Source organism: Apteryx rowi, unplaced genomic scaffold, assembly GCF_003343035.1.
Source record: "Apteryx rowi isolate R43461 unplaced genomic scaffold, aptRow1 scaffold_76, whole genome shotgun sequence".
In the NCBI taxonomy this organism is placed as follows: Eukaryota; Metazoa; Chordata; class Aves; order Apterygiformes; family Apterygidae; genus Apteryx; species Apteryx rowi.
This window is the reverse complement of record NW_020451049.1, coordinates 1,540,963-1,553,552: the sequence shown is the minus strand read 5'-3', so window position 1 is coordinate 1,553,552 and position 12,590 is coordinate 1,540,963. Positions and strand designations below refer to the sequence as shown.

The following is a 12,590-nucleotide window of genomic DNA, read 5'->3' as shown; positions in this document are numbered from 1 at the left end:
TATTCAGAGGAAGAAGGAGAAAAGTGGTTCACTGTGATGGTGCAGAGACTGGAGTTCCTACATGTTACTTGTTGTTAGGGTGGTGACCTTTTCCAGTTTCCTCTTGCTAAAGCTGTGTCCATGCTCTCTGACATATGTCCCGATTTAGATTTGCCTCTCTGAAGATTATATGAGGGACTTTATCCAGTTGTTAGGTGGACTGTATTTTGTGAACAGAAGGAGATGGACAAATATGACTAGAAATAGAAATTTTTCAGAAGATGGAGCCCCAAACCCATAAGCCAAACAAGATCGTATTGTGCTCTTTGGTGTTCTGCTCTTTCCTGTGGAGGTGCAATTTGTGACTGATGTGTTGTGCAGTTTTTCCAATTTGTAGTGTGACAAACTATTTCATTTGCTGTTTTCACTATTAAAGGACTTAAAAGGAGGCATAGTGATGGCTTTGGAGTGTTCTATGAATTTGCCTTCCTAATAGGTTTTATTTCTTAAATGAGTAATTTTTCTCATTGACAACATATTTAGAAATGAGGAATGAGAATCAGTACATTGATCTTTTTGACTTACTTTATTCATCATAGCGCTTAAGATTATATGTATAAATGGACAGAGAAATATTTCCAGTATTATGAGATGTAAATGGTTTGTTAGTTAATGGTTTGTCACATTAGAGTAAAACTATGTTCCATTAAAATCATGTACAAGATGAAGCTGCTCTCCATGCCATATATAATTTCTGTTTTATTGAGTGTAGATTGTGTATTTGAAAATTGATCTCATTGTAGTTTTCTTCAGGATTGTTTTTGGAATGTTAAAGATTAACTTTTCTCTCACTTCTCTTCTATATTTATTTTTAAAAGAGAAATGAATAGTGGAATTAAATAAAAGCTATAGCCCAAATTCCTCACTGCTATAGCTCGCTTCTAGCTGTTGCTCTGTTAAAGCAAGTATGTGTCTGTATGAAGAAAACTTAGTTTTGCATAGTGAACTGTTGTCATAGTACAGGATGTGCATGGCCTGGAGATCCTACAAGATGGTCAACAACTGACTATATAGAATATGCTAATGGTGCTTTGGAAATGTAGAGATTATAAGACTGAGCCGCATCCAAGCTCCTTGAAGGGGCTCCAGCTTTTGTTTCAGGCACTATGGCATGTGGATATCATGTATGGATAAGTTTAATGGGAGTGGGAAGGAAGAAGCGTTCATGAGGCAGATAGATACTCCATTAAAAAGGTTGTTTGAATTTTAAAAAGTTCTTAAATGGTGATATTTATTGCTATTTTGGCTTTTAGGTACTGTATTGTTTGTGATATGCTCTTACACCCTTGTAAATAACTTTTGTTGCATTTTCCTTAGAGAAATAATTGAAATAAGCTATTTTTCATTTGATTAAGGATAGACTGTCCACAAGATAAACCACTTTTTAAAGTTTGTAACTAGAAAAGTACATGGATAGGGGAGCTGTCAACCAGTTCCTCTGCTAGTTCGTAACTCTTTTATTATCATTTATTTCTAGCATTGGTGTAAACAACATTCTTAGCCTTGCTAGGTTTCCTTTTGTAGCTATTTGATCCATGCATGATCTATGAACAACACTGGTGGATTGACTAGAACRGAACAAGTTGAAGAGCTCTTCTGGCCAAGAAACTGTCTGAGCTATGTTTATTTTCCCATTATTAGCTAACAAATTGTCTGAAAGACAGTTTATTTGTAATTGTGGGTAAGCAGGTAATTAATAATGCAAGTCACAGGATACAATCAGAAATGTGGCAGGAAACCTGTGCAGTGATTAACTTTAAGAATTTGGGATTAACAGTTTAATTTATAAACTTTCATTGTGCTACAAGCATTAATATTTTCTTTCATTCAAGGGCATAAAATTATTTTTTTTTTCCATTGATCTTAGTGATATCCTTCTTCAGAGCTGGATAAAAGATGGTTATTATCTCATTTATAGTCTTGGTTCACGGAACGTGCTTCAAATCTGCAGAATTAGTAGAGCTGATCAGTAGTTTTGCATTAAAGATTTTTTTTAATGTAAAGTACAGCTTCTTCAAAATTAGCATTCTTTTGGGAAATTTTGACTTGCTAAAATTTATTAATTTCCTCTCAAAAAAATCAAAATATAATGATTGCTTTCTGGTCAGTCTCAGGCACACTGTGGTTGCCTAAGCTGCAGTGAAGTTTTTTGAGGTCCACAGCCTCTTTTGTGAACATGGATACGTGGTCAGCCCCTCTTTCTCAAGATGCATTCTGATTTCTTTTTAACTAAATAACATAGTGCATCTCATGACTGAAATGTCCTAGAAGAGATGCGGATCAGTCTGGGAGCTTAGTCCCACAGAGAAGAATAAAGGAACATGACACCAGAAGGGGATGCAAATTTAAGAACATAAGACTTTCTAACTAAGTCAGCCCAAAGGCAGATTTAAGTCTGGTATCCTGCCTCTCTAACAGTGGTCGGTAATGGATGCAAAAGGAAGGGTTAAGAGCAGAACTGGTGCAGAATGGTTCCTCCACTGGTATATATATCTTCCTGGTTTTGGCAGTGCTCCACTTAGTGCTTTGCTACTTCCATTACTGTCCTCTGTACAATATGTAAATGCAATTTTATGTCAAACTGACCTAAAAATAAACTTTTTGATTTGGTTCAGTACTCCAGAATAGATTCATTCCAGTTAAGAATGTTGACAAATTTTGTTTTATTGAAGAAAATTGAAACATTGTTTACCAATCATATCTTGGTAGATTTTCATTTCATGAAAAATTTTAGTGTGTTTTTTTTATCACAATACAGGTTGAAAACAAAAGTTGTAATATCAGCATTTCATTTGGGACAAAAATTTCAAGTTTTGCTTAACTCTATATGTTATACAACATTTAATATATAGCAAATTTTAATCTGCATCCAAGTAAAATGGGGATGCATCCTTTCTGAAAAAAGCAAAGCCATTTTATGATGATTAATGGTGTTTTCATACAGTATTATAGTAAAAATAGTTTATTTTTAAACTACTCTTGGCATTTTTTTACAGTATGTAATACATTTGGAATACATATGAAGAGGTTCACATAAATAACATTTAAAATTAGGAGTGTTTTATTTTGGAACATTTTGAGACCACAGTTTTTTACTTCAATGACTGTTTTTCTGACCTTGCACATTGATAGCATATTCAGAATGCTGCAAATTAGAGGAATATATGTGAGACATTGGATTAACCCACTTAGTTTTTGCCTTTTAAGACTTTTATTCAGGTTAAGTCACAGAGGAATCAGTAGTGGCTCAGCTAAATAATTAGTGGACATTTACCACCACTGGGGTCTCACCTAAGAAGAAATCTAACATAGAGAACACCGGACACAATATATTCTCCTTGAAGCATACAAAATTTGCTCTAGTGAGTATGAGAATGAAGATTTTGGCCCTGAAAGAAAGCTCTGTAGCAGAACAGAAGAAAACATACATAGTGCCAACTCTTAATGTGTTTGACTTTTTTTTTTTTTTAATGCGGAATAAAATTCAATAGAATCAACCATTTATGAGGAGAAAAATTACCACAAGCTACATGCCAAAAATTGAACAATGCATTAGTGGAGTGACATCTGTACTCGAGATTCATTGTGCACAATACAATGCAAGTATTTTCAGAAATACTCTAGCCTACCCCCTCTTTCTTGTAATTCAGTTCATGTCAGATCTCAGAAATGAAAGAATTCACCAAATTAGACAAAGAGCAAACTCCCATGGCATTCCAGTGCCATGGCTCTTTGTCTACAAGAGGCAGATGATGTGGGCTGCGAACAAGAAAAATGGAGAAGAGGGAAAGATTACACCAAAACCTTCCCTTTTGGAGGAGAGGAAAAAAATGCAAGACTTCTGCAGTAAAATTCAGTCAATCAACAGTTTTCTTTTCATATAGACTATATACATCTGTTAAGTACAGAATATGAAATAAGAAATGATCAGTTATTGCTAGCATTTAACAATTTTTGTTCTTGTTTCCTCTCCCATTTCAGCTGAATGAGGTTCTAGTAGTATTGCCTTTCTGATCAGCAGCTATAGATGGATTGGATTTGCACCTCATTTCCCCTATCTTCAGCCTGCTCTTTGTTTATTTTTCAGGAATGTAATGGTCTTAGAGCCTTGTGGTTGGTTTCTRTGGAAAAGTGAGGGCTAGCCTTCATGTTCTCAGTTAACTTAAACAAAAGAAGAAACTTTGAAAGCAGCAGGTCACACAAAGAACAAATAGCCTTAGCAAAATGCCTTCATTCTGCTAGACTTAACATAGTCTACATATGGCAGTGTATGTAAGTAGCGTCGTAGTGTAGTTAACATAGGCAGTGTATGTAAGTAGCAGATCATTTATGAGGATTAAGGTGAGCATCTGGAATGCTTTCTAATGCTCTTAATATAAAAACAGCAAATACATCTTTTATGGCCTATATTATACTTCAGTATAATGTGCTGGAAACGTGCATGTTTTTGTACAGTACCATCAAACAAATATCATCTCTGATTACCATGGCACTAGGGTTTTTTTATCAGGCTGCGCATTGAGATTTTGGACCTGCAAGCTGGCAGCCTTAGTGAAGAGGTCCTTCATTAAAAGGATGTTTTTGGAAAACTTCAATAAATTCAGCAGCTAAAAGTGACCTGGTGAGATGGTGTGGCAATGCTGGAGCTGTGCAGGTTGGTCGCACAAGTCTCTATATTGTCTTTGAAAAACCAGCAGTTCATCATCCAGAGTTCTGCCTGCCTCGTTGTATGCTTTGATTTTTATTTTTTTTTAACTCAGTTCTCATGTGGAAGTGTTGCCTGATTTCTTTTTCCATACCAAGAGAACAAACATACTCTGAGTTACTATTGTATTAGATTAAAGGAAATAAAACAAGAAAGAACCAAAGTAGATCTCCATGCAACAGCAAATTATGTCTCTTTAGTTACACACTGCTTTACTGACAAATTAGTGATATTTTTGCTGCTAGGGCAGAATTCTTTAAAGATGTAATGATACAATATAGAGAAAATTAGGTCAAAGTAATATTTTTTTTTTCTCTATTTAGTTTAGGTGTCCTATGATGAGTCACAGGAGCCCCTGTAGCACTAACATTAGCATTGTACTAAGCAAAATCTCCAGTCCTGTCCTGTGAGGGTTATGGTAGGTTGAAATAGTGAGAGAGTAGTGGATTAGCATGACAGGGAGCCATAGGAGGTTGATTTGAGCTGAATCAGGTATTTACTATGAAAGCATTAAAATAATTAATCCTTTCAAACTTGAAATAATCCCCTTATTCACTGAAACCAAAAACAGTTGCTAATCCTGCACATTTTTCTAACACACTTTGTTGTACACAAAACCGCATGTCTCTGTGCTGATAAGTTAGTGTGCTAGGTTGGTCAGGGCATGTTCTGAACACGTCAGTGGGTCAGCACTAACATACACAGAATTAAACAGCAGGTTCAGCTGCCAGCTTTGAAGGCGAATTGGGGGGATGAGCTGTACATACCTTTTGCCATCTGCCTACTGTCTGAGCTGTGCTGGGTCATGTCAGGTGACCTGWCCTAGGATACTTGCTGAAGAAATACTGCCATCATTTAAAGTTGTTAGGGCATTTGATTTCACAGTCTGAGAGAACTCTACTAGATAGTTGTTGATTTTATTCCTCCTTCTGTGTTCTAAAGTTACTTTTTTATTCCATGAATAACAAGAAAAATTTGGAAGCTGTTAAAGTAAGTAAGTATACATTTCTATGTAATCCAGACTTTGTTATTGAAATTTGGGTGTCCTGATTTATATCTTTGCTTGACTAGTGCTTGACTAGTGAGAAATGTTGCATTTACCTACTAATGGGTATAAACATAGTGCTGGATTTTTGCTTTGATGGTTTGAAGACCCTGTAGAAAAACAGGTGCTTTATCAAAGTGGTTAGCTAGAGGCGTATGTGGAAATCCTATTGGCATAATCAATACTATTTCTGCCATACAGAATGTGCTCTTGGTGAGTGAACCTACTTTGGCAATCTGTGCTGTTACAATATTAAGACTGAACACAACATCATGGAAAAGATCAGAAAATATTTTTTAAAAGAATCATTATATACCGCCCTGGTCTCCTGCCTTTAACTCTTAAGAAATAGCACTTAGCAGCAAGCCCACTGAAGGAGAGGTGACCACCTGTGGGGTAGAGTGCAGCTCAACAGAATTAAGAACAGCAAAATCAAATCCATGAGACGTTTTATGTCATTGCCACAGAATGGCAGGTACTACAGAGTTCTGTCTTTCATTTATGCATTTGCACATTCTGGGCAAACATTAGCCTCATTTTACACCTGTTATTGATATGCACAATGTCCAAAACAGAAACTTCTTGGAAGTTAGTGTTTAGCCCATACAGTGAGTGAGGAAGAATGGAACAGGTCAAAGGACTGACAGTCGTGATTTTGCCCATTTTTAGTACTAGCCTTCACAGTACATTGAATCCCTGAAACAGTTGCAACAGTTTACACTGGCCAATAAACATAGTTTGTTCTGCAGCAAAATATCTTTAAATCCTAATGTGRCTGTGCTGAACTAACCTGCCATGGAACAGTTGTTCTCAAACTAGACCCTGAAGTGGCAGTTGCTAGCATGTACTTACATATTAAAAAGTGATTAGTGCTTATTTGTGTTTTGTACTAATTCAGATTCAGAGGTTTGCATATAGAACCACTGAATTTTTACATACCTGCATTGCAAATTCTCTCTAGAATGTGTATGTAAATCACGATATGCATTCTCTGAATCATATGGCTTTTATTTAGGCAGGTTGGAATCTGCAGTCAATTACACCTGTGCAAATCTATTCAAGAAAATGAAATTGCAAAGGTGTATTATTGATGCTAGATGATAACACTTCATCTGGAATTTACTAATATTATTGTTTACCTGTGAGCCAGAGTTGATTTCAGCGCTCCCTCCTGCAGACTGATGAGTTAACAGAGATAAAATCTTCAAGGCTGTGCAGTAATATGAACAATACATTAAAAAGGTAGTAAAAGTTATTGAAGGCAGCAGGTAAGACTTTCCATATAGAGGGGGAGCTAAGCTGTAAGAAAGAAGGTGACATTTTTCATACAATGACTTCTCAGAGTCAAACTACAGTTCTTTCTGTGTGGTCCCCTGCTGAGAACTTTGATCTCAGTGAAACATTTCCTCCAGAGGAGCTATCTAACCACTGCATCATTCCCTTTCCATCATTAGCCTTTCTAGATACTGTTTTTCATAATGGAGGAATATGTTCTGTACAATGACAACCTAATTTTCTTTTAAGTTCTCTGAAGCCACAAATTCCAGCCTGCAAATGACTATAGTAATACCAATAGTAAGCTGCTGATTTTTCTTAATTGCAGAACAGAGAAGAAAGGAAAATTGTGACTGATCTTCAGTCTTTCGCTTAATAGGGCCATACCTGTTGAATTTTGCACGCTGAATGTGTGACTTACACAGATTGTTCCTGCCTTGTGCTTCTTTGAGTTAAGCCCGTACTTCTGTCTTTGCAGTGTAGTGCTAGAGGATCTCCTGCACCATAGTGCAGCAGATCAAATACACCTAGTCAGCCTGCTCTGTGATACACTGGTAGCTACATTTGACCTGAGTGGTTATGACTGTCTGTTTTAGCCACAGTCTGGGGTTTTTACCCAACCAGAGAGAAAGTAGGATCCCAGATGCTGCCTACTTCTCCAGCTTCTTTCCTGTCATATGAGGCCATCATGTAGCCTAATGTGGCACGTCCCCCAGCATGTGATAGAACTGTCTCAAATGTATGTGTAGATTATTACCCATATCACTTGACTCAAAGCTAATATCCAGTCTTAAAAATGCTGAAAGAGAATGTGTATAACTAAAACTCAAACTAGATTGTAAAGTTTTCCATATATTAGAGGTTTGAGGCTAGAAGGAACCATCAGGAAGACAAACACTTTTCACTTGGAATTTGCCACTTTTCTTAGTGCCTCCTTACATGTGCTTCCCTGGTCCTGAGAGAGGATTGAGTTGGCAAGATACATTTGTCTATTCCCTTCCCTCTCAAGGACACTGCAAAAAGAGTGAAGAGAGGCAGCAAAATCTTCCATCCGTTTTCTTTCCCTCTGCTTACTCTAGCTGAACTGGCATGGACTGTGCTGTAACCTGTGTTTTGTCTAGGTCAGCAGAGAAATAACTCTGATTCTGAAATCTTTCTGTCCTACAAAGTCTTCAGAATTCCTGGAGTGGATCAGTTTTTGTTCCACCCCTTGCTCAGGGATGTGCTGAAGTCATTTATTGCTTTAAGAGTAAGAATTTCAACATGATGCTTTTCCGTAGAAATTTTCCCACTCTTCACATACATCTTGAAGTATCCAAAATGGGAAAGAGATATTTTTGGCCTTTTCAGTAGGAAAATACCCAATAGTGAAGTGATCAAGTTAGTAAAATATAATCTGTTTGATGGTTTCATTTAATCTGACAGTGGCAATGTTTAAAATCCATGTTTATATGTTTAACCTCTGGCAAAAAAAAGGTTAAAACCCTTTTTCCTTTGAGCTACAGTTGCTCAGATTACCTCAGGAAATGCCAAAAGTTTATGTCGCTGGAATATTACTTTGTTGAACAGTCTAACTAATTGTAAAACCCAATCATCAGAAGACCAAAACAAAGGCCAAAATAAGGCTGATTCTTGGAAAAGCATCCATTATTGGCAGAGGAACTGGATCAGCAATGAATTCTGAATCCATCTATATCTTTGTTGAGTTATGACTGTGGTTTGTCACACTGGAATAAACGTGCTTTGTTATTAGGGGAAAAGATTCTTCCTTGATCTTGAAGACCCTTTGAATGCATTTTAAGCATGTCACGACACAGTTTGTTATTATAATGTCCTGGCAGTGTAATTGAAAAGTGTGCTGCATGCATATTTGAATATTTGTAAGGATTTTATGTATTTTCCATTCTTCTGCTTAAAAATGCATTATCACAAATTACAGTTGTGGCTTCACCCTAAATTTTGAGAAGATACATTGTAGTTGAATCATGCACCAATTCTGCTAAGGCAGTTTGACTTAAATGTAATTTTTACTCTGTCTGACAGATAGGATCACTAAATATCCAACTTGAGTGCCAGACATCTTTCCTACTAAACCTGTCCTGAGAAGCAGAAAATTATGAAGGTATCTCAAAGCTTAAAAGTTTGGTTTTACTGAACTGCTGGAGGTTTTGTGACTTCATTGGCTTCTATAAAAAGTATAGGTGCTTTTTAAAAAATGTCCATTGATATGTAGAAAATTGTCCCTGGTGGTTGAATCACTCGAGTTTACTACAACCTTGCTACTTACAAGCTCACTACAGTTCTAGCATTTAGTGTATTAATAATAATTCATCCATTCCTAAGAAGGATGTTCTTGCCTTTAGTCACTTCTCATGTTCATTTTCATATTGAAAACCTTTCTTTACAAGAGGCTTTCCATGTGTTGCAAATTCTATGACCACCAAAAGGTCTTAGAATATTGAGGGTTTTTTGTCTTCACCTTAGAACAGGTGAAAGTGATTTTCCTCCTGCTCAGTAATAGAGAAGATGCTGGAAAGCATCGGACAAAAAGATGTCATCGCTACCAACACAGCACTTGTTTCTGACTCTTCATAAAGCTGATAAAAATGGTGTGGAGTGAAGAAGAAAGAGAGAAACATCATAATGATGCTTTGAATATAAACCAATCAGTTGCCTGTTTACCTGAAAGGATACTTTCCTATTCTCATGGATGGTCGCACTGGTGGAAATAATAGAGAAAGATTTAATATAAAAAGAAGTGAGAAGATGGAAAGAGAAAAGAGAAGAGGACATAAAAAAGATTAGAGGGAAAAAAGTTATAATACATCTTTTATTGAATAATATGTTTTGAATAGGCTACATGTATTTACTAGTTGGCATACTATACTTAACATAGAAATCTATTTTGGGCTTCTGCTGCTTTTTAGAAACATCTCTAAAAAACATATTGTTGAACAGATGAGAAGACTTCTCAACGCAGCACAACTTGTGTCTCGTAAAGACTTATTCTCTTATTTCCTTGTGATAATTACTTGTCACTAATAAGAAATATTTTATTATTTGTGAAAGGAGGAGAATAAGGAATTTCTAGTATAGACTATCCMACAATGGAGGAGGAAGTAGGGCTTCTAAGTGTCCCAAAAAATCTTTGGAAAATCTTTTGAGTAAGTGCCTGCTAACCTCCTGTTTTGTCAGGGCAGTGGAAAGAACTGTACATGTGAAAAGATTCATTTATTTAAAGCTGAAYTGAGATATCTCTTTCCCTGAGTTTCATAGTTGTATTAACTATACTGAAAATGAGTAAGTGAGGCAAAATATATTCAGAAGTACAGTGATGCTTACACTTAATTTATTTTTAATATTAAATCAGCTATGTCAAACAGTATTAAGACATAATTACATTTACTTATTTCACAGAATCATTTCATCTGTTATGTGACTGAAAGCACCTGGTCTTTGACTGCGTGCCTCAGGTTATAATTTAGATGCACAATTTATGAGGTAACAGACATACTGTGATCAACCACATTGTTCTATGATTCAGTGTGCTCCCCTAAATTCTTGTGTATTTCTGTTCACTTCATCTAGACCAGAGATTTCAGAGTGCTCTGAGGGTTAATTGATTTATTCATGGTTTTGTATCTTCATTTATAAATCCTTAATTGGCTCAAAAAGAACAATGAATAACTAACAGTCTCGCATGGAACAATTGCAAATATCAATTTTGGACCATTATGTACATCCCGTAGAGAGCTATGGTTTGGATGTAGTTTTTATTGCTGAGACTGAAGCCTTCACTCAGACAAAGCTTTTTTTGAAGTTCAGACAAGCTTTTACTGTAGTAGAAGACAGGACAGGATCCCTACCATATTATTCTTTCTAGCCATACTACCATCTCAGGTAATGATAGTTAGATGCTGATGCAGGTGGGGGTTTCTGTAGTAATATACAGAGTATTTGAAAATTGGATATCATCTATCTGATACTACTAAAGATTTATTTTAGCAGTCAGAAGAGAATATATTTGGAGACAGCTAGTCTCGCCCTTCAAAGTTAAAGGATGAAAATATATTTGTCTTGAGGAAGGTAGATCCAAAGTGCTGTATTTCTGGAGAGAACATTGCATTTTCTTTTCAAAGAATTATTTATTTCATGTAGTTTAGAAAAACAGTAATTGGCAGCAGCTTGCAAGTTAACCAGACCTCAGAATTTACTAGTAAAGGGTATTTTACCAAAAAGTTGTGATCAGACAGAGAGTGAATGCTTCCCAGATACCTGCCACGGGCCCCACTGCTCTTAAGATTTGTATTTTGGGGCTTCAGCCCTATTTGTCTGGACGTCTTATTTGCGTGATTATTTGAACAGGATGTCTCTGCAGCCTATTTGAAATGCAGTTTTCTCCGCTGTTTGCAAAGATAAATTAATCAGTTGTAATAAAGTTATTTTTCCCTAACTCACCTCCAGATTCCTAAATATTATTACTGGTTGAATTCTGTTCTTCATAACATTGCTGAATACTCAGAGCTACTCCACTAATTCAGGGAAGTTATAATAGATTTATACAGGAAATTTAAAAAATGAAGTTTGACCTGTCCATAGCTGAGTATATGTTTCTAAAGTCACAATAAGGGACACTGGGTTTTGACACACAACTTGCCATTTGTCAGTGGCTTTGTGCATGGTAAATTCGAGAAAACTTAGCCCTCAAAAAGGAATTAGTAGTGCTGCATACACAATGAAGGGGGAAGAGGTAAAACATGCATACAATCACTGCAAAGCAGCTGACACATTTTTACTTATTCATGTCTCAAACTCTTCAGCAGCTTTTTGTCCACACTGTCTGGCCTTCTTTTATGATAAAGGTACATGCTGAAGCCCTTTTGACAGCGTGCTAAATCTGGAAGAGTGTCATTAACTTAGTGCCTTCATTATTCTTCTATTTCTGTATACTTTCAGGAATTATTTACTTGATCTCAGCTCTTAGCCACCTGGAACATTCTGTGTTGTTTCTGACTGTTTCTGCACAAGATGGGGGTGGCCTTTCCTCTGCCATTAATGCAGCTGTCACAGTAAACATCCTTCAGACCACTTTGGCACCGGCCATATTTGAGAGATCCCGGTATGCTTTTTCTGTTCCCGAAGATGTACCTGAAGACAGCCCAGTTGGAACTGTCAAGGCCCGAGAACCTTTAAGTAAGTTTTATAGTCAGAGATTAATGTATATTTTAATTGTGACTGTAGGCTGGAAACATCTGCAGATAGTCTCATTTTTTGAACTTTTACATTATTTATTCAGTATGTTAAACATCAAATAGTATTTATTGTAAGTATTTACAGCAACTGCTGTAGTAACTGCTATATCAGGATTCTCCTTAAAACAGGCTTCCCAAACTGAGATTATTGGAATCCATCTTGGTGGCCCATGGGGAACAAGAACTGTCTCCGTTTTGTTATTTCCATTTACGAATTTGCTTTGCAAGATAGTTAAAAATACCTAAAGTAGTTTCCTAATATGTGTTTTGCATG

At 36.3% G+C, this 12,590-nt stretch overlaps 1 protein-coding gene across 1 annotated transcript in view; it reads left to right on the top strand.

Moving 5' to 3' along the window:
- The window catches only part of DCHS2 (dachsous cadherin-related 2), a 70,842-nt gene that overhangs the window by 13,477 nt on the left and 44,775 nt on the right, over positions 1-12,590 (top strand). The window contains exon 4 of the mRNA XM_026088250.1: positions 12,021-12,257. Within this exon, the coding sequence (XP_025944035.1) occupies positions 12,021-12,257 (237 nt within the window). The remainder of the gene's footprint in view (positions 1-12,020; positions 12,258-12,590) is intronic.